A 25,199-nucleotide genomic window follows, 5' to 3' on the forward strand; every position below is an offset into this window, starting at 1 on the left:
CAGCCCCCCTTTCTACCGTTTCAATTAACCCCAACTCAGCCGTGCCCTCTGTCGACAGGAACATGGCCTGCGCACCAGCCCCAAAGCATGGAGTCCATCGGTTTGGAGGTAGGGTTGCCAGGTGTCCAATTTTGGACCAGAACACCCAGTCGAAAAGGGACCCTGGTGGCTCCGGTCAGCACTGCTGCCCACAGAGCTAGGGAAGTGATTATTCCCCTCTATTCGGCACTGGTGAAGCCACACCTGGAGTACTGTGTCCAGTTTTGGGCCCCACACTACAAGAAGGATGTGGATACATTGGAGAGAGTCCAGCGGAGGGCAACAAAAATGATTAGGGGGCTGGAGCACATGACTTATGAGGAGAGGCTGAGGGAACTGAGATTGTTTAGCCTGCAGAAGAGAAGAATGAGGGGGGATTTGATAGCTGCTTTCAACTACCTGAAAGGGGGTTCCAAAGAGGATGGATCTATGACTGTTCTCAGTGGTGGCAGATGACAGAACAAGGAGTAATGGTCTCAAGTTGCAGAGGGGGAGGTTTAGGTTGGATATTAGGAAACACTATTTCACTAAGAGGGAGGTGAAGCACTGGAATGGGTTCCCTAGGGAGGTAGTGGAATCTCCTTCCTTAGAGGTTTTTAAGGTCAGGCTTGACAAAGCCCTGGCTGGGATGATTTAGTTGGGGTTCATCCTGCTTTGAGCAGGGGGTGGGACTAGATGACCTGCTGAGGTCTCTTCCAACCCTGAGATTCTATGATTCTAAGTAAAGGCAGAGCAATTGAGCAAGGCAGGGAAATTGAGTCAGATCATTAGAGCTTTTTGTTTTCTGCTCGCTTTTGCTAATATCTATTGAACTAAAATGCCCATGGAACAGTTGGGAGGAAAAATCTCTTTGTGAAAGGTTCAAACAAACCAGTCACTTCATTTTTGGGCTGAGAGAGATCCCACCCCAGTTCTCCGGTCAGCCCTCCAGCAACGACAGACGACAAGATTTGATATTCAGAATAGTTCTAAGATTAAAAAACCCATGGGAAAATGGAGCTATTGTGAGGAAGCTGAAAAGGGCACAAACCTTTAGCGGGAGGGAAGTTTTCCTGTCTACAAAGGGCAGTGTACTCAGGGTGTGGGAAGCCCAGGAAAAAATGAACCTACGTCTCCCACCGGCCAGCCCAAAACCACACCTGCTGCAACACTGGGACTGGCATGAAAGCCTCCAGCGCCTGAGGCACAAGTAAGGTCGATACTACAAGAGACGCTGCCCTCTAACGCGAACAGGTGCCAGGGGCAGCAGGGGGAATAAACGTCAAACTAGAATATGGAAAAATACAACAGTAAATTCTTTTTGAAATTCCCTTGATGGTCATCAGAAATACCGTGAACAACGCTCCTCTGCGTTTCCATCCCACACGTTGCTCTTCCCACAGCGTGTTCCTAGGGGTCTGTCCCCCAAAGGACTTGCAACCTACGGGCTGCTCTTCAGGAGGAAACATCACCAGCTTAATTTAAGGGGTGAGTCTAAACCCATTTAGTTACGCCGATGCAAAAAGGCTGTGTGGACACTTTTACTTCAGTTTAAGCCAGGCTGATTTTGGTTTGGCTTAAAGTGCTCAGGAAGAGGTTCAAGCTAAACTGAAATCAGCCATGTTGCTGCACCCATTAGCACGTTATTTCTGCTCCCAGGATTGCATGCTACCCTGCACACACAGCGGGAGGATAGGATTTATGTACCTCTGCTATTTTCAAACATGTTACTAAGCAGGGCCACAGCGGCCTGGAAGGGCAGTTCACCCATGGGGTGTTAACTGCTCCAAGAGGTCACGGTCACTGCACCGCGGTGGCAGCTACTGAGAACTGCAGCCAGCCAGAGACGCGATGGCTCCCAGCAGCCAGACACACAGGGAATCCCTGGGGCCAGACTTCGCTAGACACGGATGACAAAGGGCGTGAATCTGAGCCTTACCTGTGCGAGTACACGTTCTTGGAGAGATCCAGGTGGGCGAGGTTGGCACAGCAGCCGATGGCCAATGCTCCGAACAGCTTGCAATGGAAATGAGAAGTGTATGAGACCAACAGGCCTGGCCAGGGCCAGCATAGCTCCACGGGCCACGAGCCCTCCTCCCCACACTAGACACAACCCCTCTCCCGCTTCGGGAAAAGCAGGTCTGGGGGGACGTGCCCCACCCTCAGGACTGGCTGAGCTTCCCCTGCCCTCATGCTTCTGGGACCACGCCCCCTACTGGCAAGCAGCATGCACAGCTGAGAGCTGCCCTCCCCACCCTGGCCACACTACCCTGTTTACAGGGCTTCCTTTCCCCAGCTACTCCTGCTACTCCCCCTTCAGTGGGGACGCCAGGAAAGGCCACCTAGCTTCCCCCCACCCTTTTCAGTCTCCCCCCCTTGGCCATCCCTCTCCCTCCTCAGTCATTTCTCCCACGCAAAGCAAGTCTCCCTCCCTCTCCACCCAGACCACTCCTCCCACAAAGGCCAGGAGGGCTAACTCTCCAAAGGTGGAAATGCTGCAGCAGCCCTGGCAGAACTGAGCTCCCCCTCACCCGACTCGGAGAGCCATCCGCTGCTCGCTGGGCACAAGCCTTGCTGTCACGGCACGGGGGCACTGGACAGCCCCCAGCACACACCGCAGACGGGCGATAAGGAGCCTGACCACTAGGCCTGGCCGTGTGCGGTTTCTATGCATCCAGCCAAGCAATTTATACGGCCCCCCATCACCACAGTATCTGAGCACCCCCCCCCCCGTGAGGTGAGCACGCCCCGTGAGGCAAGACTACTACCCCCACTGCATACAGGGGGAAATAGAGGCACAGAGCCGAGGTGAAGGCTGGGGCAGGGGAGGGACTTGAGACAGGTTGCCCAAGTCCCAGACTAGCGCTCTCACCACTGGGCCAGCCTTCCTCTTGTCACTAACCCTCTGCAATCTACTGGTCACGTTGTCTGACACAGTGGTGCTAGGACATGCAGCTCTGCTACAGAAAGTGACTGAGCGTCCAAAACAGCTCCCTGAGCATCTCAGGGGCAGAACTGGTGACTCGAGCGACTCCCACGGGCCCTGCAGGGCCGGCCCAACCCAGGGACAGGGAGCGGAGTCCGAGTCCCTCTTAGCCAGCCACGGAATGGGTGATTAATAGTTTGATTTTCCGAGATGTCAGCACCTGCGACTCCCACTGAAAACCAGACCGCATGCACCTAGCAGCTGCAATGTGCACTGCAGCTGGAGGCAGTGGGGTGGCAAGTGTGTTTTGGCCTGCAGAAGGCAGGCACACGGGACCAGCTGACTGAGTCCCCAAATGAGTCTGGCTGTTCAAATAAGCACACTGGCCGATCACAGAGACCCACTTTCCAGAGCAAAGCAGCATTTTACGATGCTCCCCCCTTTCCAAGGTAAATAACCAGACCTGCATGCAGCTGTGATAGCAAGGGAAATGCAAGGGGCTGGAAGACTCATCTGGAAGCATAACTTCGGTGGAGTGAGCAATCCCAAAGCACCAATATCTGATGTAATTTAACGTCCGGCCATAAATTACAGTGCCGAGGCTGTTCCAACCCTGGATGCCAGAGCCAAGATTTACATCCGAAGCTGCAGCACCTGCTGCATTCATTCATTCATTCCTGATCAATAATGCATGAGACTTGCAGTACATTTCTGCCTCAGCGAGGGCTAAGCCAGGCCTGGGAGTTCTGCAGGCACCAGCAGCTCAATTGCCTCTGCCTACAGAGGACAGAGACCCGGGAATGGGAAGGGCCAGCCCTGGGAGGCAGAAATATACTCGTCTGCCTCTTGGGCTGCACAACCTGCACAGTGACTCCAGTTTGCAGGGCCAGGCACACGGCAGGGGCTGGAGTGACGCAGATGGCAAGAAGGAAGGTCTCAGGAGCTGGCCACTTCAGCACAGATGAGTGGAGAATAGCCCCTTGCTACTTACTGCATCCAAAGCACAGTCTGTGCCGGCCAGGTTAAGGTGAGACACCGAGTTTGCGTGGCTGAGGAAGCTGTGCAAGCTCTGTGGGGAGAGAAGATGTGGATTTAAGGATCCGCTGGAAAGGTTTCTCTGGAGGTAGCGTCTCCTCGCACTGGGGGCCAAATGCAGGACATTCCTTCCTGGGATCAGGAGCGAGCCTTTCTCCTGGGGTTTAGCAGGGTTAACGTTCAGCTCAAGAAAGTGGAGAAGGAAACAAACCAGCCTGGGGGTGAGCCCAGACCCTCCTTCTCACAGGCTCCTCCTCCTCCCCAATCGGCTCCTTCCCCTGGGCAGCACCGCCAGGCCTGGGGAAGCTGAAATGGAGTTGGCTGCTTGGCCAAAGTGACCTGCAATAGATTTGGCAAGAATGGCCTCTGATTTGGGGGCTTTTGAAAACACTGAGTTCCCACAGGAGTCCACAGGAGCTGTGGGGGCTGGGCACGGGGGTCCACAGGGTCTCAGCTGGGCACCCAAAAAGCAATAGTCCCCTCTGAACATTTTGGCACCAAATGACAAAGGGGGCAGCCCAAAAACCTGACCAAACCCCAACAACAGACCCAGCTGATGGCCAGATTCTTCTGAACTAAACCATTAAACCTCCAGAAAATGCAACACCCACTAGAGAGAGAGTCTCCGCTCCAATCAGAGGTGTGACTGCAGCTCGGGCAGGCACATCTAAGCTAGCTTGGGGACCAAGAGCAGCATGGACCCGGGGCAGGCTAGCAATCTGAGTTCACACGCACATGTGCTGCCATGTGGTCTCTGCTACTTTCAGCCCCACCCTAGCAGGTATGCCTGAGCGGCAGCCTCCCATTGCCGGAGCGAGGGTGAGAGAGAAGAGACACATCTCAGCTCACTGTACACGCGGCTCAGGTTTTAGTTGCGTTTCTCTGGCTTGGCCCTTCCCACCTGCCGGGAGCTATTTATACATACGCTGGCATCGTCCGTGGCAAGGATGCCAGGATTCCCCGAGAGATCCAGGTGCTGAAGTGAGGTGCTGAAGATTCCATTAGACGCAAGGGACTGGCATAAAGTGCTGGCTCCTGCCCGAGGGAAGGGAGGAGAAGCCGGTGAGCATGTTGGGGACCCAAGAGCAGACGTAGAGCAGAGAAGGACATTGTCATATTAGAAACCCTGCAATCCCAGAGCCCTGCTTGGTTCAGACCACCCAGAGACGGCAGGTGAAGAGGGACCATCCCACACCGGAATTCTCTCCTTAAACCCCTCTGGGAGCTCCCGGGACTCCGAGAACCAGCCCTCCCACATCATGTCCAGAGCACCCAGCAGAGCCCTTTGGAAAGGGGCCCCCTGCACACGCCCATGGACAGCGCCCAAGCCAAGAGGGAGCCGAGCCGGCTCAGGACCGAAAGCAGTCGTTCCACAGTCAGGGCTAGACTGGGCTGTTGAGGGGACATTGCTCAAAGAGGCCTGAGGCCCAGCATGGGGGCTCCAGAGGACATGCAGGCCGGGGCAGCCCCGCCACCCCCTGTTACACTCTTGTGGGAAGGTTGCCTGTGCTAGCCTGGAGCCCTCTGGCTCCTGTAAAGAGTCCCAAAGGCAGCGAGTAGTTTTTCAAAGAAACATTATTAAGGGCACAAGAGCAAACTATCCCACTGCGTAGGAAAGATAGGAAGTGTGGCAAGAGACAACCCTGGCTTACCCAGGAGATCTTCAATGATCTAAAACTCAAAAAAGAGTCCTACAAAAAGTGGAAACTCAGTTAAATTAGAAAGGATGAATATAAACAAACAACACAAGTGTGTTGGGACAAAATTAGAAAGGCCAAGGCACAAAACGAGATCAAACTAGCTAGGGACATACAGGGTAACAAGAAAACATTCTACAAATACATTAGAAGCAAGAGGAAGACCAAGAGTAGGCCCGTTACTCAATGAGGGGGGAAACAATAACAGAGGATGAGGTGCTTAATGACGTCTTTGTTTCGGTTTTCACCAAGGAGGTTGGTGGTGATGGGATGTCTAACATAGTGAATGCCAGTGAAAATGTGGTAGGATCAGAGTCTAAAATAGGGGAGAAAAAGTAAAAAATTACTTAGACAAGTTAGATGTCTTCAAATCACCAGGGCCTGATGAAATGCATCCTAGAATACTCAGGAGCTGACTGAGGAGATATCTGAGCCATTAGTGATTATCTTTGAAAAGTCATGGAAGACGGGACACATTCCAGAAGATTGGAAAAGGGCAAATCTAGTGCCCATCTACAAAACAGGGAAATAAGGACAACTCACGGAATTACAGACCAGTCAGCTTAACTTCTGTACCCAGCAAGATAATGGAGCAAATAATTAAGAAATCAATTTCCAAACACCTAGAGGATAATGAGGTGATAAGTAACAGTCAGCATGGATTTGTCAAGAACAAATTGTGTCAAACCAAGCTGATAGCTTCCTTTGACAGGGTAACAAGCCTTGTGGATAGGGGGGAAGCAGGTGATGTGGTATATCTTGACTTTAGTAAGGCTTTTGATACTGTCTCGCATGACTTTCTCATAAATAAACTAGCGAAATACAACCTAGATGGAGCTACTATAAGGTGGGTGCAAAACTGGTTGGAAAATCTTTCCCAGAGAGTAGTTATCAGTGGTTCACAGTCATGCTGGAAGGGCATAACGAGTAGGGTCCCACAGGGATTGGTTCTGGGTCCAGTTCTCTTCAATATCTTCATCAATGATTTAGATAATGGCATAGAGAGTACACATATAAAGTTTGCGAATGATACCAAACTGGGAGGGATTGCAGGTGCTTTGGAGGATAGGATTAAAATTCAAAATGATCTGGACAAACTGGAGAAAGGATCTCAAGTAAATAGGATGAAATTCAATAAGAATAAGTGCAAAGTACTTCACTTGGGAAGGAACAATCAGTTGCACACATACAAAATGGGAAATGACTGCCTAGGAAGGAGAACTACAGAAAGGGATCTGGGGGTCAGAGTGGATCACAAGCTAAATATGAGTCAACAGTGTAACGCTGTTGCAAAAAAAGCAAACATTATTCTGGGATGTATTAGCAAGAGTGTTGTAAGCAAGACACGAGAAGTAATTCTTCCACTCTACTCCACGCTGATTAGGCCTCAACTGAAGTATTGTGTCCAGTTCTGGGGGCCACATGTCTGGAAAGATGTGGACAAATTGAAGAAAGGCCAGAGAAGAACAACAAAAATGATTAAAGATCTAGAAAACATGACCTATGAGGGAAGATTGCAAAAATTGGGTTTGTTTACTCTGGAGAAGAGAAGACTGAGGCTACGTCTATACTACCCGCCTGGGTCGGCGGGTAGCGTTCGACTTCTCGGAGTTCGATATATCGCGTCTCATCTAGACGCGATATATCGAACTCCGAACGCGCTCCCGTTGACTCCGGAACTCCACCACCGCGAACGGCGGTGGCGGAGTCAACGGGGGAGCTGCGGACTTCGATCCCGCGGCGTCTGGACAGGTGAGTACTTCGAACTAAGGTAGTTCGAGTTCAGCTACACTATTCGCGTAGCTGAACTTGCGTACCTTAGTTCGACCCACCCCCCTAGTGTAGACCAGGCCTGAGAGGGGACATGATAGTTTTCAAGTACATAAAGGTTGTTACAAGGAGGGGGGAGAAAAATTGTTCTTAACCTCTGAGGATAGGACAAGAAACAATGGGCTTAAATTGCAGCAAGGGCAGTTTAGGTTGGACATTAGGAAAAACTTCCTAACTGTCAGGGTGGTTAAGCACTGGAATAAATTGCCTAGGAAGGTGGTGGAATCTCCAGCGTTGGGGATTTTTAAGAGCAGGTTGGACAAACAGCGGTCAGGGATGGTCTAGATAATTAGTCCTGCCCTGAGTGCAGGGGACTGGACTAGACGACCTCTCGAGGGTCCTTCCAGGTCTATGGTTCTATCGATCTATAGCTACATATACCTTTGGCGGTCAGCGAGGTCCTAGAGAAGTTCAGGCTGCGCAGGCCCTTGGTGCATTTCTCGATGTGCTGGCTGAATGCAGTTATCCCTAAGGAGAGAGCAGACAGGCGGCAGCGGGCTCAGCCATTGCACCCACGGCCATGGAGCATCACTGCTTGTCAGCCATCGGCTGCGAGCTTCCGCCTCTGTCAAACAAACCCGATGCCACAAGTCCCCATCCCAAGGGGCCTGTAAGCTGAGACAACTGGTACCTGCTGCTGGGGGGGGCACAATTTAAAGCGTGAGTCACACTCCGCCCTTACCCTCAGCAGCCCCACCCTGCAGCCGCAGCTCACCAGCCCCAGGAGCTGCCGCACAGGGAGGGGGCCAGGCACGCAAACCCTGGCAGAAATCTGGGGGGGCACATGACCCCGCGAGGCCCCCCCAAGCATTGCCTCTGCCTGTGAGAGAAGGATCGATCCTGCAAACACCTTGGCCTGGGTGTCGGGCGAGTCCCAGGCACTTCAGGCCCAGGAGTAAGGCCATGTCTCCACTGCAGAGCCTATGCCGGCATGGCCGCTCCAGGTATGCTACCCTGCAGCTGGAAGCGAGCCTCCAGCCTGGCTAGGCAGACCCTGGGCTGGCTTCGCTACAAACGGCGGAGCAGGTGCTGGGCAGGTGGCGGCTCAGGCTAGCCAGCCCCCGAGCTCAGACCCGGGAGGGTCAGGTGGGCGTGGACTCGGGTGGCTAGCCCAAAGCGCCACTCACGTCACTACCAGGAGGCGAAGAAGGAGGCTGTCCCCACTAAGACACAGGCAAAATCCAAGGCTCTGAAGGCTAAAAAGGCCCTTTTGAAAGGAGTCCACAGTCACAAGAAGAAGAAAATCAGGACTGTCAGAAGCTGCCGGGACACTCTGAAGGGGCCGTATCTGTTGGGACAGGAGCGTGAGGTACCTTTGTCCTCCAGCTGGTTGCCAGCCAGGCTGATGGTGCTTAGAGCCGAGTCCGGGTTTCCTCTTAACGCCTGGGCCATCCTCTGGGCAAATTCACTGCAAGGGAATGGATCTCACTTTACAACACATCCAGCGTTGGCGTATTCCCAACACGGCCAGGCACCCAGGTGCCAGGCACCAACCGTCTCACAACCCATCACAGGGAAATAGCGCTGGGGTCTCATCGTGCCCCTGGGGCAGCCCCAGGCTGGGGGTGGGGGCGTGGGGGCGGAGAGGCACTAAGCGGTGGGGGCCAGATGCATTACACCTATCGGTCCCTAGGGTGCTGAGCAATCGCTCGTGCTACACCTGCAGCAAAGGTGGCAGCAATGGCACCATCCCAGCCACGGCTCTGTCACAGCCAGGCCCAGCCATGCACTGCCAGAGGGGGCACTTCTCTGCCATGCTGGCTGCAGTTCTCCTGTAACACAGCAGAAAGTTGTCTCCAGCCAAAGAGTAGCAGAGGTGTGAAATTCCCCTGCCCGGCCATTCCCTGCTGGGGTGAACTTCAGAGCCTGGCTGCGTCATGCAGAGGGGAATCCTGCAAGGAACAGGCAGTTTCTCTCTTATCTCAAAATTATAGTTAAACAAAGACATTACTGCAAAACCAGGGCTGCAAATTGAAACGCTCAGCAGCAGGAACCCAACAAAGACGTCTGCCTCCATGGGCCATACCCTGGCACATCCATGAGCCCTTCCCAATGTGAAGCGGCCTCGGGACGAATCCAAACATACAGCTGAGCTAACATCACCTAACGCACATACATAGCTTTGCAAAATGGGATGTACGCTCCTAAATCACTAATCCCGTGGATTTTTGTTTGGCTCTGGGTACCTCTGGAATTCCCAGCTATAATAATAATCTAGCCATCATCCGTGCCCACGGTGCAAGTTACTGTTACTCTATTACGAGAATTTTTTTTCCCTTTCCCAGTTTTTGGATATTTAAATTCATCCCCTTAAAACAGGGGTGGGCAAACTTTTTGGCCCGAGGGCCACATTTGGGTGGGGAAATTGCATCCATGGCCATGAGTGTAGGGCTCGGGCAGGGGGTTGGGGTGCGGGAAGGAGGGAGTGGGGGGTGCGGGAGGGGGTGCACTGTGCAGGAAGGGGCTCAGGGCAAGGGGTGTGGGGTGCAGGAGGGGTGTGGCAGGGTGCTCAGGGCAGGGGGTTGGGGTGCAGGAAGGGCGCAGAGTGCGGGAGGGGGCTCAGGGCAGGGGGTTGGGTGCAGGGATGGGGAGGGCACAAGGCGGGGGGCAGCAGAAGGGGTGTGGCAGGGTGCTCAGGGCAGGGGGTTGGGGTGCAGGAAGGGCGCAGAGTGCGGGAGGGGGCTCAGGGCAGGGGGTTGGGGTGCAGGAGGGGTTGGGGTGCAGGAGGTGGGGTGCAGGAGGGGTTTGGCAGGGTGCTCAGGGCAGGGGGTTGGGGTGCAGGAAGGGTTCAGGGTGCGGGAGGGGGCTCAGGGCAGGGGGTTGGGGTGCAGGGTGCAGGAGGGGGGGTGCAGGAGGGGTGTGGCAGGGTGCTCAGGGCACGGGGTTGGGGTGCAGGGTGCAGGAGGGGGGGTGCAGGAGGGGTGTGGCAGGGTGCTCAGGGCAGGGGGTTGGGGTGCAGGAAGGGTTCAGGGTGCGGGAGGGGGCTCAGGGCAGGGGGTTGGGGTGCAGGAAGGGTGCAGAGTGCGGGAGGGGGCTCAGGGCAGGGGGTTGGGGTGCAGGAAGGGTGCAGAGTGCGGGAGGGGGCTCAGGGCAGGGGGTTGGGGTGCAGGAGGGGTGTGGGGTGCAGGAGGTGGGGTGCAGGAGGGGTGTGGCAGGGTGCTCAGGGCAGGGGGTTGGGGTGCAGGAAGGGTTCAGGGTGCGGGAGGGGGCTCAGGCCAGCGGGTTGGGGTGCAGGAGGGGTGTGGGGTGCAGGAGGGGTGTGGCAGGGTGCTCAGGGCAGGGGGTTGGGGTGCAGGAGGGGTGTGGGGTGCAGGAGGTGGGGTGCAGGAGGGGTGTGGCAGGGTGCTCAGGGCAGGGGGTTGGGGCGCAGGAAGGGTGCAGAGTGCGGGAGGGGGCTCAGGGTGGGGGGTTGGGGCGCAGGGTGCCAGAGGAGTTCGGGGTGCGGGCTCCGGTCTGGCACCACTTACCTCAAGTGGCTCCAGGGTGGCAGTGGGGCGCAGCGGGGCTAAGGCAGGCTCCCTGCCTGCCCTGGCCCCATGCCGCTCCCATAAGTGGCCAGCGTGTCCGGAAGTGGCTCCTGGGAGTGGGGTGTGGCAGGCAGCTCTGCCGCATGCTGCCTTTGCCTGCAGGTACCACCACTGAGGATCCCAGTCCCACTGGCCGTAGTTCCCCATTCCTGGCCAATGGGAGCTGCGGGGCCTGGTGCCTGCTGGCGAGGGCAGCACCCGGAGCCATCTGCTCCCCCCGTCCCCCAGGGACTGCAGGGACACGGTGCGGGGCCAGGGCCGGCAGGGAGCCTGCCTGAGCCCCGCTGCGCTCGGGGCTGGCAGTCCCGCGTGCCGGATTGAAAGCCCTGATGGGCGGGATCCAGCCTGCGGGCTGTAGTTTGCCCTCCCCTGCCTTAAAGGTGACCAGAAGCCAAGGGCAGCTGATTTAGCATCACTTGATAATTTAATATGCAGACAATAATTCAGCATCAGCCCTGCATTTCTGCTATTCTACCAGCCGACGATGGACGAGGCAGAGAACAGCCGGTGAAAACATGCAGCAAGCTACCACCTGTGCAGGCTTTTATAATGCTACCCAGAATCCTTTAAAAGAGACAGCACATGTACACGTTCCCTTTCCTTACAATTTTAACCCGGTGTTTTCCAGCACCAGCTCCTCCAGTTTCACCGATTTGCTGAGCATGTACAGAAGCTGTTCAGAAATCTCCAGATTCTAGGAGAGAGGAAAGTCTCTTTGAAAGCTGTGTCATCACTTACGGGACAGCGGTTCATTAGCATCCCGGTCATGGCTCCTCGTACTCACCAGCCTGAAGTCCTTACAGTACAGCTTTGTGAACCACAGGTTAAACGACAGCGCCGTGATGCTAAGGGCTACGTCTCTGCAGCGGGACACAGCAATGAAACAATTAGCAAGTTACGGCCCAGACGGACTGTGATTGGAGACGTGGTGAATAACCATTGAGTCAGGCTGCACATGGTATTGTAAAGCCACGACTTACCCACAGACGCTGCAGTATTCTGCACTCTGACCACGGCCTTAAGGCTGGAGTAGACCTGCAACATCCCTGGCTGCGCCAGCTGAGAGGCAAGTGAAATCCTGCCACTGGTCACAACTGCTCTAGGTGCTTCTCTAGTTCATCAGGACATCTGTGTTTGTTTGCTGAGCTCAGGCCTGGCCCTCATGAACCAGCCATCCACCGTGGCACACGTCCCCTGCCTTGCTAGGCCCAGAGGAGCTGCATGCCCCACAACGAGCAGGACATCCAGCGATGCCTGCGCTCCCCCAGAGTGCGCGCACACACAGTGCCAGTCCAGGATGGCAAAGGGAGAAAGCTCTGCTGTGCCAGGTGGGTGAGGATTTACTGGGCAGTCAATTGACTCACAGGGCTCAGGCCGCAGGGGTAAAAATAGCAGTGTAAGCATTTGGGATCCAGGCTCTCAGACCCTGCGAAGGGTGTAGGTCCCAGAGCCCAGGCTCCAGCCAGAGCCCAAACATCTACACTGCAATTTTCTAGCCCCGCACATAGGGTGACCAGACAGCAACTGTGAAAAATCGGGACAGGGGGTGGGGGGTAATAGGAGTCTATAGAAGAAAAAGACCCAAAAATCGGGACTGTCCCTATAAAATCGGGACATCTGGTCACCCTACCCGCACAACACGTCAGCTGACCCGGGCCGGCCAGTCTTTTATTGCAGAGTAGCCAAACCCCATGTAGCCACATTCTCTTCAGTGGGTTTGCAAAGGAACTTAGTAAGCAGCTCTGCTGATGATGCGTTGGCCAGAACAGACTCCAGCACCTGCCCCGAGGCAGGGCTGGCCCTGCAGGGCCCACAGGAACAAACTCTAGTTCCCCCTTGCGAGAGGTAGAGATCTTAACCATGCCTTGACTAGATACTAAGGCTGTCGATTAATCGCAGTTAACTCATGCAATTAACTAAATAAAATTAATCGTGATTACAAAAATTAATCGTGATTAATCGCACTGTTAAACAATAGAATACCAATGGACATTTATTAAATACTTTTGGATGTTTTTCTACATTTTTTAATTTATTGATTTCAATTACAACCCAGAATATAAAGTGTACAGTGCTCACTTTATATTATTTTTATTACAAATATTTGCACTGTAAAAATGATAAAATAGTATTTTTCAATTTTCTCTTTATCATGAAACTTGAACTTACAAATGTAGATTTTTTTTGTTACATAATTGCACTCAAAAACAAAACAATGTAAAACTTTAAAGCCTACAAGTCCACTCAGTCTTACTTCTTGTTCAGCCAATCGCTAAGACAAACAAGTTTGTTTACATTTGCAGGAGATAACACTGCCCACGTCTTATTTACAATGTCACCTGAAAGTGAGAACAGGCGTTCACATGGCACTGTTGTAGCCGGTGTCACAAGATATAGATAAAGAGATTGCACTACAGTACTTGTATGAGGTGAATTAAAAATACTATTTCTTTTGGTATTTACAGTGCAAATATTTGTAATCATAAATAAATATAAAGTGAGCACTGTACACTTTGTACTCTGTGTTGTAATTGAAATCAATATATTTGAAAATGTAGAAAACATTCAAAATATTTAAATAAATGGTATTTTATTATTGTTTAATCGCCATACTTTTTTTAATCATGCGATTAATCGCGATTAATTTTTTTAATTGCTCAACAGCCCTACTAGATACTATTAATAATAATAGTTCCATCTGGCCCTCTAAGCAGGAAAGCTCTCACTCTATTCCCCTCATCTCTGTTGGCTCAGAACAGACCAACAATCCACATTTTAAAGCCACACTGTCTACAGAACCTCTCTTCCACCAGGGGCAGGAAATGCGATGTTTAAATGAAATCTTCAGACTGTCCGTGACTAGGGAAGAGTCTCTCAATTACATCAGGCTAGAGACCTTCTCTTTCCCTCTAACGCCAAAGAACCAGCCAGAGGATGACAAAGGCGGCTATGCCCTGTTTGCCTCTGCACATGACTCGTTGTGTTCCAGGAGTTCAACACGTTTTGGAGAGGGGTGAAAGTCAGAAATAACTCACTGTGTGACCCAGAGAGCTGTAGGCTCCAGGGTCAAAACTTCTCAATCCCGCAAAGAAGTCATTTGTATATGGATAAGAGAACTATACTATTGGTGTATATATCAGACACCTTTAATTTCACATCCTTTAGGAGTGACAGCCAAAAAAGACAAATGTGAAAGATTAAAAAGGGTATATTTGTCTGCCTTATGAATCAGATCTATGGCTCTCTCTGGGTAAATAATCTGTCCAGTTCCTTCACTATAATGTCTCTTTCTGCTGTCAGCCCTAAAGGATGTGAAATTAAAAGTATCTGATATAGGCAAAGAAGATACAGCCCATACCTACTAAATACAGAAGAACTGTGAAGGAATTGCTTTTCTTTCTAAACTGACTGGTGCACTCTGCAGATGACATGACTTGTATGGCACAAGAAGGAAAAGGAACACAGACAGGTATGTGCAGCTAACCCGTGGAAAGAAATTGCTAAAAAATAGGGCAGGGAAGGGAGAAATTCCAATTAATTTTCTGGGCAATACACTCATTGTAAAGGGACTGTTGTCCCCTTACTAAGACTTAGCAGGGCCGCCCGGGTGGCAGGGAGGCAAGTGGGGGCAATTTGCCCCAGTCCTCGGGCCCTGCAGGGGCCCCACGAGCCACTCCAGGTCTTCGGCGGCGGGTCCTTCGGTGCCGCGGAAGACTCGGAGCAAGTGAAGGACCCGCCGCCGAAGTGCTGCCGAAGCCTCGGAGCTCTGCCCGGTGAGTGCAAGCACCGCAAGCGGCGGGGGGGGGAAAAAAGCCATGATCAGCGGCGCTTAGGCTGCTCTACCGCGGCCACTTCATTCTTCGGCAGCAATTCGGCGGTGGGTCCTTCCCTCCGAGAGGGACCCGCTGCTGAATTGCCGCCGAAGACCCAGCCCTGCCCCAGACCCCCTGAATCCTCTGGGTGGCCCTGAAACTCAGTGGGGGTGTGATAAATGGGGGGGAGCTCCCTTTTGTGGACCCCCAGCCAGCCAGTTAGCTGTGGAATCCCTCTTGGTGGCTGTTCTCTGCTTGCTTTACCTGTAAAGGGTTAACAAGTTCCCAGGTAAAAGGAAGGGAGTGGGCACCTGACCACAAGAGCCAATGGGGGGGCTAGAACTTTTTTAAATTGAAACAAGACGCCCCTTTTGTCTGTCTGTTGTTGTTCTCCGGTGAGAGAGGACAGAGCAGAGACAGGGCTGAGACTATGTTGTAAAAAGCTTTTTGTCAGCTATGGAAATCGTCAGATTATACCTAAAACTCATCATTTGAAATCCCCGATATGTAAGTAGATCAGAAAATATCTAGAAAGACATGATTAGGTTTATCTCTGTTTATTTCTTATTGGCTTGTGGACTCCTCTGTGCTAACCCCAAATGCTTTTGTTTTGCTTGTAACCTTTAAGCTGGACCTCAAGAAGGTTATTCTTGATGTTTTATTTTTGTAAGTGGGTTTTTAAATCTAGCAAAAGCCTAAGTTCCAGATGTATTTTCTTTCTTTTTGTTTTTAATAAAATTGACCTTTTTTAAGAACAGGGTTGGATTTTTGTGTCCTAAGAGGTTTGTGCATGTTCTTTAATTAGCTGGTGGCAACAGCTGATTTCCTTTGTTTTCTTTCTCAGCTCTTCCCCAGAGGGGGGTGAAAAGGCTTCAGGGTACCCCACAGGGAGGAATTCCCAAGTGCTCCTTCCTGGGTGAAAGGGTTTTTTTTGCATTTGGGTGGTGGCAGCATCTACCCGTCCAAGGTCAGAGAGAAGCTGTAACCTTGGGAGTTTAATACCAGCCTGAAGTGGCCACTATTAATTTTTAGACTCCCTGTGCCCCCCCGCCCCACCTTCTGCACTCAGAGTGCCAGAGTGGGGAATCAGCCTTGACAGGAGTGTTTTGGTTGCTAGCTCCCAGTACCAAAAGGAAGGGGAAGGGTCGATGGGAAATTGGCACCCTGAGACTGGCAGTCCCCAGGAACAATGGGGAGAGGTCAGCCTGACTAACAGGGCAGGCAGGCTAATGAGGGAGCCAGGAGGCCGGGGCGGGGGTCCTCTCCTCCCAGACAGAGTGGGGCCAAGCTAAGGAGAGAACAGGAGCTCAGGCTGAGCTGGGGAGCAGAGCTGCACCATCCAGAGAGAACCAGAGAAGCAGCCCAGGGAGCAGGTCAGTGCTGGGAGCAGAGTCACAGAAGCAGCCCATAGAGCAGACCTGTGCTGGCAGCAGAGCTGCAGCAACCAGAGCCAGGCGGGCCAGAGAAGCAGCCCAGGGAGCTGGAGGCAGAGCAGCAGCAGTGCTGAGGCAGGGTCAGGATGGAGCTGGAGCTGGGGCAGTCCGGAGCCAGGTGCAGTGAGCAGCTGGGAAAACGAGGGGGACACTGGACAGCAGGGAGACGCCCCAGCCAAGAGGCCTTGCAGACTTGGGGGGGACTGTAACCCCGACAGGGCGGGGGCTGACGCTGGGGGGAAGGCAGGGGTGAAAGTAACTTAAAGGACTTACCGGGGTACGCCGGAGTCCTGAGCGGGGGCGTGGCCTCAGCCAGAAGAGGCGTGGCCTCGGCCAGAAGAGGCAGGGCTTTTCAAGAGTTAAATCACCCCGGAGCTACCAGCTGCGGAGGTGGCTGGGAGCCCCAGGGCTCAGGGGCGAATTAAAGGGCCCGGGGCTCCGGCCACCGCAGAGCTCCAGGCCCTTTAAATCACCACAGGAGCCCGGCTACCGGAGCTCCAGTGGGGATTTAAAGGGCCCAGGGCTCCCCGCAGCAGCCGGAGCACCGGACCCTTTAAATTACTGCAGGAGTCTGGCTGCCGGAGCTCCAGTGGGGATTTAAAGGGCCCGGGGCTCCCTGCAGCGATTTAAAAGGCCCGAGGCTCCCCGCAGCGGCCGGAGCACCAGGCCCTTTAAATCCCTGCCCGAGCCCGGCTGCCAGAGCTCCAGCGGGGATTTAAAGGGCTCGGGGCTCCCCACAGTGGCTGGAGCCCTGGGCCCTTTAAATCACTGCCATGGAAGCCGGTCCAGTCCAGCACGGTGTACTGGCTCTTGCCGGTACACAATACCAGACCATACCGGCTTACTTTCACTGCTGGGGAAGGGTCGTGCCACCTAGAGCCTGAGGGCATGTGGCCACCGCCAGAGCAAGTGTCCGACCCCCAGCATCCCGCAGCACAGCCAGGGCCTGGGCAGGGGCCTGGGACGTGTGAGGAACAGACTGAACTTCCCTTACGTTCCCGAGAGGCTGGGTGTGACGTCCCCGTGCCACCCAGCGGGGTGACGGGCTTTCCTTTCACCTTTCCCAGTTTTTCCTTATTTTTTTTAATTGATTGTTGTTTAATAAACTGTATTTGCTTTGAACTGTATGGAATGGTCAGTGGGTCAGGGAAGTGTCCAGTGCAGAGAGAGCCCCCTGGAGTGGGGTCACCCAAGCCCCTGCCCTAAGTGACCACAACAAGGTTGGGGGTCAAGCCCCCCAGGAGCCCTGGGCCCAGCTGTGTTGGGGTTACGAGGACTCTGCCGGACAGGAGGGCGGAAGGGGAGCCCTCGCGGTCAGGCAGCCTCTGGGTAAAGGGAGTGGAGCGAGGACTCGGATCCTTTCACCAGCCCATTTCACCAGGATAGTAAGTTCCCCACCATAGCGGGACCATCCCCCGCTTACATAATACAACCCTTGATGACTGAAACATAAAAAGCCTCCAATAACAAAAGGATCAAAGGAGTCTGCTATACACCTGCACCATCTACTGGATATCAACAGAAGTAGCAGAAAAACGGAGAGACTAGTGATTTGTATTGTTCCTGTATGCGCTGCTGGGCCCCGACCCCGACCCTGGTCTGTGTTAATCGCGTACTAGAGTGCATGTATAGTTTGCACATGGTACAGGCTTCAAATATTTGATGTACATCAGCTTGATCTATAAACCTACTGATTACAGACCCACATGATTCTTGGTGAATTAAAAACCCTATTGATTGGGCTAAGGGCAACCAAGTGTCCTGATTTGAAAAGTACTCTCAAAAATAGCACAGAAAGGAACCTAACATGAAATCAGCAAATGAGTCTCCCTGAACTCAACTAAGTACAGTGCTAGGCAATGTTTCCTAGTGGATAGAGCAATGGACTGTGACTTGGGAGACCTGGGTTTTATTCCTGGCTGGGCCATTGGCTTGCTGGGTGACCTTATGAGACTGTGACTCCCCCATCGATAAAAGAAGTATGAGGATCCTGAGTCCTTTGTAAAGCGCTTTGAGACCTGCCAATGAAAGAGCTACTCTAGTAGTTCTTATTACTATGAAAAGTGGTTATCCTCATTCAGTCCCATCCCCGTATCGGCCACAGCATTTATCAAATTAGTAAATAGAGTTTCTTAAATTGCAGCTTGAAAATCTAACCGGCACCTTGGCAAATTAATTGATGCCCATTCACACTTCTACTCTCCCATGGCTGGACTGGCCCTGTAGGGATAACCAGAGTAAAAAGAACAATAAACACTTATCTTAGGGCTTGTTTACAAACAAACCGGCACCAGAATAACTCAGAGTAACTCACAGCTTTTGTTCTTTTGGAGCAATGGTGCACGTGGACATTCTCAGTTCAGCTGAAGAGGGTCTTACTTTGATTTAGTTTGTCAGTGGAAAAAAAACAAAAATGTTTAAATTTTATTTGCCCCCCTGACAAAACTAAATCCAGATAAGAGACATTCAGCTTGATCTGAGTGCGCACAGAGTCACACGAATATACAAAGGGGTGAATTACACCCCGTTTCGTTATTTCCAGGCCAGTCTGCATGTAGACCAGCCCTCAGGCGCTAACGCCAGCGGATCGGACTCCAATATACATGAGGCGCAGGTCTGGGAGTAAGAAGAGGCCATTTTTATAGAGAGTCGCTTTTCAGAGTACGGTACAAATCCAGTTGGAAATGCTGCTCTGCAGGCGCATTTAGCTAAAAGGGTCGCTGGCCACTGTGTACAACGGTATTCTCAGGGTAGCCACAGGTACAGCATAGTTTGCTACTCGTCTTTATCTTGCATGATCTTGATCACAGATTTCAGCAGCGACTCACCTGCTCTCTAGGTGAGCGAAGTCCAACAGGTTGAACTCTCGACAGTCTTGGCTGTGGTAGATATTGTCCACGTCCTAACAGACAGACAGGTCAGCTCGTTAGCCCAGAGAAGTGCTGCAAGGCCGGATTACAGCGCAGCACCGTGCTGATCAGGACACACGCTGAGCGTCAGCTTTGAATGGTCTGCGTTTGCCAGACGCATCACACCACGGGTCATTCCTGACCTTCTCCTGGAAAGCTGGCCCAGCCCCGCTCCCGAGAGGGCAATCCTCACCTGAGGAGGCTCAGGGGCAGCAGCAGAGCTATCAACCAGGCTGCACGAGCTCTCCACAGTCACATCATCCAGAGCTGAAATGAACACTCATGGGAACATGGGAGAGAGAACCAAACCGGGGCTATTTAAGAGCAAGCCAGCCGAGGTCCCGCAGGACAGCTGGATCACTGGCTGGGCTTTCTAGGAGAAGAGGAATTAGCAGGGGGAAGAGAGAGCTCTCTGCAGGGGACAAGACCATCCACTGACCCTCCTGAGGGGGGAAGCAGCCAGCAGTGAGAAGTTACAGAAAAGGAAGGGAAACCCACCCATGATACACCCACTATTCCCGCCCACCCGCCTCCAACATAAAAAAGTCACAGATCAGCCACTTGCAGTCTGAAGGATGCACCTGCCACAGACCAACTGTGTTGAACTGGCCAACGGGAGGGCATCTGGGCCCCTCTCTTTGTGGGCACCTGAGATCTCTGGGAGAAGATCTGGCAGCTGAGGGAGACCCGGGACAGGCCCTGATGTCAGGGTGTGAAGCCTTGGCCACAAAGAGGGAAGGCCTCAGACACTGATCATCATAAACCTCGTCAAGGCCCGCCCGAGGCTTAGCCTGTGCCGTAAGCCTCCTGGGCTGGGGCAGGGGAACGGCAGGAGTATGCCCAGTGACTAGGGGATTCATTGCCAAGGACTGGGCCCAGACGTGTCCCCATGACACGCAGGGCATCACTGCTCTGAAAGCTGCCTGGACTGGCTGGAAGGAGGAGGAGGCCATGTCTCTGAAGAAGTTCCTAAAAAAGAGAGGCTGAAGCATAAGCCTGAGGACTCGTCACTGCTAACTGCTGCCTGGGATGGCTCCTCCACACTTCAACTGATCTCACAGCACTGGGACACTTTCCCCTCATAGTCAGCCTCAGTTTCCCTTTGTTCAATTTCACCCCAAAGGCTTGCAGCTGGCAACCTCTCCCCCTTTAGTCAGCATGTCATGAAATACACGCCTGTGGCGGAGTTCATTTAATCTCTCATCAAATCAACCCCTTCATCTGTTCTCTCATTTCCTTGAGCATCAGCTTGCCACTAGCTGGATGGCCCGAAGGAGCCTGAAAATGGACACAGCAAGCAAGGGGCAGCCTTCCCAGGACTGTACGGAGCAGGGCTGCCATCTCCCTCCCAGATGGAGAGCACGCAGCCCTGAATGCCATGCCACAGTTCTTTTAAACCCAACATGTTGCCTTACAAAGCTGGGTCTAACCTGATTCTTCCTGATCATGCCTAGCTCTCTTTCCATGGACCGCCCTGCCCACGAGGATCTGCTCCATGTAATACTCCCCCAGAACTATTATGATGCATACAGCCAGGAGGGACCATTAGATCATCTACTTGGACCCCCTGTGTAACACCCAGCTACACCAGTATTGAGTCTTGGTGTTGGACTAAAGCATCTCTTCCAGCCTGGAACTGAAGACATCAAGACATGGAGAGTTCACCATATCCCTGGATAGTTTGTTCAACGGTTAAAAATCTCTCTTGGTTTCAATCTCAATTGCCTATTTTCTTCCTGGATTTCGGAGCCCTTTGTATTATTGCCAGGGGCGGCTCCAGGCCCCAGCACGCCAAGCGCGTGCTTGGGGCGGCATGCCATGGGGGGCGCTCTGCCGGTCGCCGGGAGGGCGGCAGGCAGCTCGGGTCCGCTGGTCCCGCGGCTTCGGTGGAGCATCCACAGGCGTGCCTGTGGGAGGTTCACCGGAGCCGCGGGACCAGCGGACCCTCCGCAGGCACGTCTGCGGGAGGTCCACCGGAGCCACAGGACTGGAGACCGGCAGAGCGCCCCCCGCGGCGTGCCGCCGTGCTTAGGGCGGCAAAATGGCTAGAGCCGCCCCTGATTATTGCTCTTTCCACACTGCTGTTTGCAACATCTCGAGTGGTGTGAAGGTACCGTGCGTCCAGACAGTTAATGAAGATGCTAAAAAGATGGCCTCCCATGGATCTCAGCACCATGTCGTTAGGCACCTCCTCCCAGCTCCTTACATTGAATTTACTGCTCTTCAGCCAGTTCCCAATCCCCTGGACAGAGCTCACATCACACCTAATATGAAGTTACTTTCAGGAGGTTTCATGAGAGCCTCTCAAGTGCTGTTATACAGCATTTTCCTCTGCTTGGCTCCCTTTGTCCAGCTGTATCTCTCCAGTGCAAACAGTGGGACGTCATTTCCAATGCTGATTATTTAGTGGCTGGTATTGCTGCTGAGATTTCCTTAACAACCCCATGCAAGCACACTCCACTACAAGCAAAGGGGGCAAAATTTGCCTAGATTAAACAAAAACGGAACACACCCTCCCCCCAAGCCGCCCACCCCGCCTCGCCAAAGGATGGCTTATAACCAACTGGAGAGACAGCAGGTACTGTTTCAGATAGGTACAAAATCCATCTGATAATTCCCCTAATGTTATGAGCTTAAAATGACCTGTTGAAATTGCTTCCATACAAGCTTACCCACTGGATCTCCTCTCTGAAGGTGAAGCCGTTGTAGTCACATAAAGCAGCATATGTCTCCGAAAACCCACCTACAAATGGAAGATGATATTGACAGAAACGTTAGCAGCAGCTCATGGAGGAAATGTAGAAAAAGAAAAAGGGACATTTGGGGAAGGATAGACACGAATACAGTTTGGGATCCTGAAAAGAGAGGGCTAGAATGAAAAGTCCAGTTAAACCCTCGCTTCTCCCAGCGCAATGCTGAATCATGGATTGGGTGCCTCTCTGTTTGGCACTAACTGACTCATTCATTACTTATCTTGATTCCTTCTTTCATTGAGTTATCTAACCTCTTTTACTGGACTAAGACATTATTTGTAACACACAAACTTCTCAGGCTAAAAGAGCCTTTATTTAAATTGGAATGTTTTGATCACAGAATTCCATTTAAAACTTTTTCTTATTGAAATTATAGAAAAAATATTGCAATATATATAAAAAAAGATTGCAAAGCTAAGCCCGGAAGAGTTAGGAAATACATGGGCAACCTTAATGATGCCCCCTTGTGTGTAATCATGGTATAACCTTTAATTACACGGTCACATACTATTTTTTCCACAGGAACCCTGCCTCAGACATGCAACTGACTTCAATGGGACTACTCAGGGGAATACAATACATATGGAAATGTTTGCAGGACTGGTGCCAATGTCATGTAAATATTTTTCCCAGCTTACAACAATGGCCAGAGCGACTCCAAGTGGTCAGGTTCCTGCCAACGGTATGCACCGTGCGGCTGCGGGCACCAGTGTTAGCTGCCACTTATTTTCTTCCTGACGAAAGTTAATTGCTAAACAGCAAAGGTGGGATTTTTCCAAAAGCACTTCACATTGCCCTGGCTCTGCTTCCATTGAAGTCACCAGAGCTCTTGAAAACTCCACCCCAAGCTGCTAAGTCTCCCACCACTTGGTGTGTGAGGGCTCTTCGCAGTATTTTCCCTTTTCTGTGATGTATGTTCACAAAGCAAAGTCTGATTACCACACGGTCCTTGGTTATTCTGCAGCGTTTCCTTCAGGGAGTCTGTTATTCTTTGAATTCTCTCGAACAAACTGGGGGGATAGTTTTTGAGCAGTTTTCTACGAAAAATAACCCATGGTTAAGTAAAGAAATGGGGTGGTAGGAAGAAAACATCCTCAATACTACATATTGGCTTATATTGACTGGAAACAGGCGAGCTCACGCTATTAGGAACACTTCATATGAATTTACTTTGTAATCATCCATACCGTTTATGTGTCCTTTCTTATAATCCCTAGCTCTTATCTAGCACTTTTCCATTAGCAGATCTCAAAGCATTTTACAAGGGAGAGCCGTATCATTATCCCCATTTTACAGTTGGGGAAACTGAGGCACAGAGCGGTGAGGTGAGTTGCCCAAGGTCAGCCAACAGGCCAGTGGTGGAGCCAGGAATAGAACCCAGTCCAGAGCTCTATCCACTAGCCCAACTGCCTTTGTATTAAAGGGACATTGTAACACACATACATTTGGCCCCAAATTTAAATTCTGTACAGTAACTCCTCACTTAAAGTCGTCCCGGTTAACTACGTTGCTGATCAGTTAGGGAACGTGCTCGTTTAAAGTTGTGCAATGCTCCCTTCTAACGTTGTTTGGCAGCCACCTGCGTTGCCCACTGCTTGCAGGAAGAGCAGCCCCTTGCAGCTAGCTGGTGGGGGCTTGGAAGCAGGGTGGACCGGCAGCTCCCCATCAGCTCCCCCTATCAGCTCCCCAATGCCCTAAGTTCCCTGTGCTGCAGCCGCCCAGCAGGCTAGTAATTGCCAGCAGTTCAGCTGTCCTGTCCCCCCACTGCCATGTGCTGCTCCTCCCTGTGCCATGTGCTGCTACCAGAAACCTCCTGCTTGCTGTGCGGGGGGTGGGGGAGGGGAGGGAAGAGGGGTGCTAATGTCAGGGTGTCCCCGTCTCCCCACTCCTGCCCCCTGCTCCTGTACCTCATCTCCACAGGGCGGGGTGGAACAGGACAGGGCTCAGGACGGCGGGAGCTTGCTGGCAGCAGCTGCTGTCTCAACTTGCTGATCTACTTAAAAGGGCAGTGTACTTACAGTGGGGTCATCGTACTTAAAGGAGCAATGCACATCTCTCTCTCTCCCACCCACCCACCCACCCACACACGGTGTATGTCTCTGTCTTTCTCTGCCATGCTGTCTCCTCTCCCTCCATTTGTGCTGCCTTGTACAGTGTGAGGCTACATGCACAACAATGTGTTAACCCTTGAGGGCTTAGGCGAGTGCTAGTTCATCATTTAGCAGCAAGGCATTCCCTGGGAAATATCCCACCCTCTGACTCCACCACCTCAACCAAGCTTCACAATCATCATTGCTGTGTACAGTATTAAATTGTTTGTTTAAAACTTATACTGTGTATATGTGTGTGTGTGTATATATATATAGTCTTTTGTCTAGTGAAAAAAATGTCCCTGGAACCTAACCCTCCCTATTTACATTAATTCTTATGGGGAAATTGGATTCGCTTAACATCGTTTCGCTTGAAGTCGCATTTTTCAGGAACAGAACTACAACGTTAAGCGAGGACTTACTGTATATGCAAAATGACAAGGATATAAGGTCAGGGAGCTCTAGGACGTCTTGACACTGCTCTGCCGTCTGGCCCATTGTAACCACTAAGCAAACATTTCAGGGACAGCCTTACCCGGGGGAAGAGTCTGGAAAGACCTTCTTAAGCGACATGGTGATATGGCTGACCACCTGCTCCAAGTCGTCCAGTGACACAAGCCGGAAGGCATAAGAGGCTGTATCTGTATCTATGACAACCTGAGGAGACGAGACAAATGACATTTGAGGCAGCAAACAGAGAATACATTTCATAAAACCCCTCAGATGCTACTGCAACGGGAGCAAACGAGCGAAGCCGTGTGCTAAGATGGCGAGCTCTCGCCGCGCTAAATATCCTTAACATTATTGCTTATAATTCTCAGACAAAGACTAAGTTTCAATGGAGCTAAGCTTGAGAAAACATATCAGCAATTTGGTGTAGAATATGTTACAGGTATTATACGTGCGCCAAAACCAAAGTATTATAAACCCAGGAAATCCTAAGTTAAGGCTAAACTTAAAAGAAATGCAAACCAGTTAAGGGATGGAAATGTGCAATTGTGGCACTCAAACAACCTTAACTCTGCCCTGCCGTGACACCTTACAATAACTGTTGGTTTGTGGTTCCAGATAAAACTGATTTTAAGACACATCTGATTTGATTTCCCCTCTCTTGGCATCACTACATGCAGTCAGTGTTATCCTGTTACTAAGAGCATTAGGGTTATATA

At 52.0% G+C, this 25,199-nt stretch overlaps 1 protein-coding gene across 11 annotated transcripts in view; it reads right to left on the reverse strand.

The window, feature by feature from the left end:
* The window catches only part of CARMIL2 (capping protein regulator and myosin 1 linker 2), a 130,936-nt gene that overhangs the window by 90,506 nt on the left and 15,231 nt on the right, over window positions 1–25,199 (reverse strand). For all 11 annotated transcript variants that reach the window (XM_044986858.1, XM_044986864.1, XM_044986860.1 and 8 more), the window contains 11 exons: window positions 24,566–24,687; window positions 22,880–22,977; window positions 21,860–21,930; window positions 19,107–19,180; window positions 11,818–11,893; window positions 11,639–11,727; window positions 8,820–8,914; window positions 7,888–7,974; window positions 4,905–5,014; window positions 3,936–4,013; window positions 1,958–2,034 (listed from right to left, as the gene is read on the reverse strand). In XM_044986858.1, coding sequence (XP_044842793.1) covers window positions 1,958–2,034; window positions 3,936–4,013; window positions 4,905–5,014; window positions 7,888–7,974; window positions 8,820–8,914; window positions 11,639–11,727; window positions 11,818–11,893; window positions 19,107–19,180; window positions 21,860–21,930; window positions 22,880–22,977; window positions 24,566–24,687 — 977 coding nt within the window. The remainder of the gene's footprint in view (window positions 1–1,957; window positions 2,035–3,935; window positions 4,014–4,904; window positions 5,015–7,887; window positions 7,975–8,819; window positions 8,915–11,638; window positions 11,728–11,817; window positions 11,894–19,106; window positions 19,181–21,859; window positions 21,931–22,879; window positions 22,978–24,565; window positions 24,688–25,199) is intronic.

The sequence above is a fragment of the Mauremys mutica genome, chromosome 14 (genome assembly GCF_020497125.1).
Source record: "Mauremys mutica isolate MM-2020 ecotype Southern chromosome 14, ASM2049712v1, whole genome shotgun sequence".
NCBI classification, from domain to species: domain Eukaryota; kingdom Metazoa; phylum Chordata; order Testudines; family Geoemydidae; genus Mauremys; species Mauremys mutica.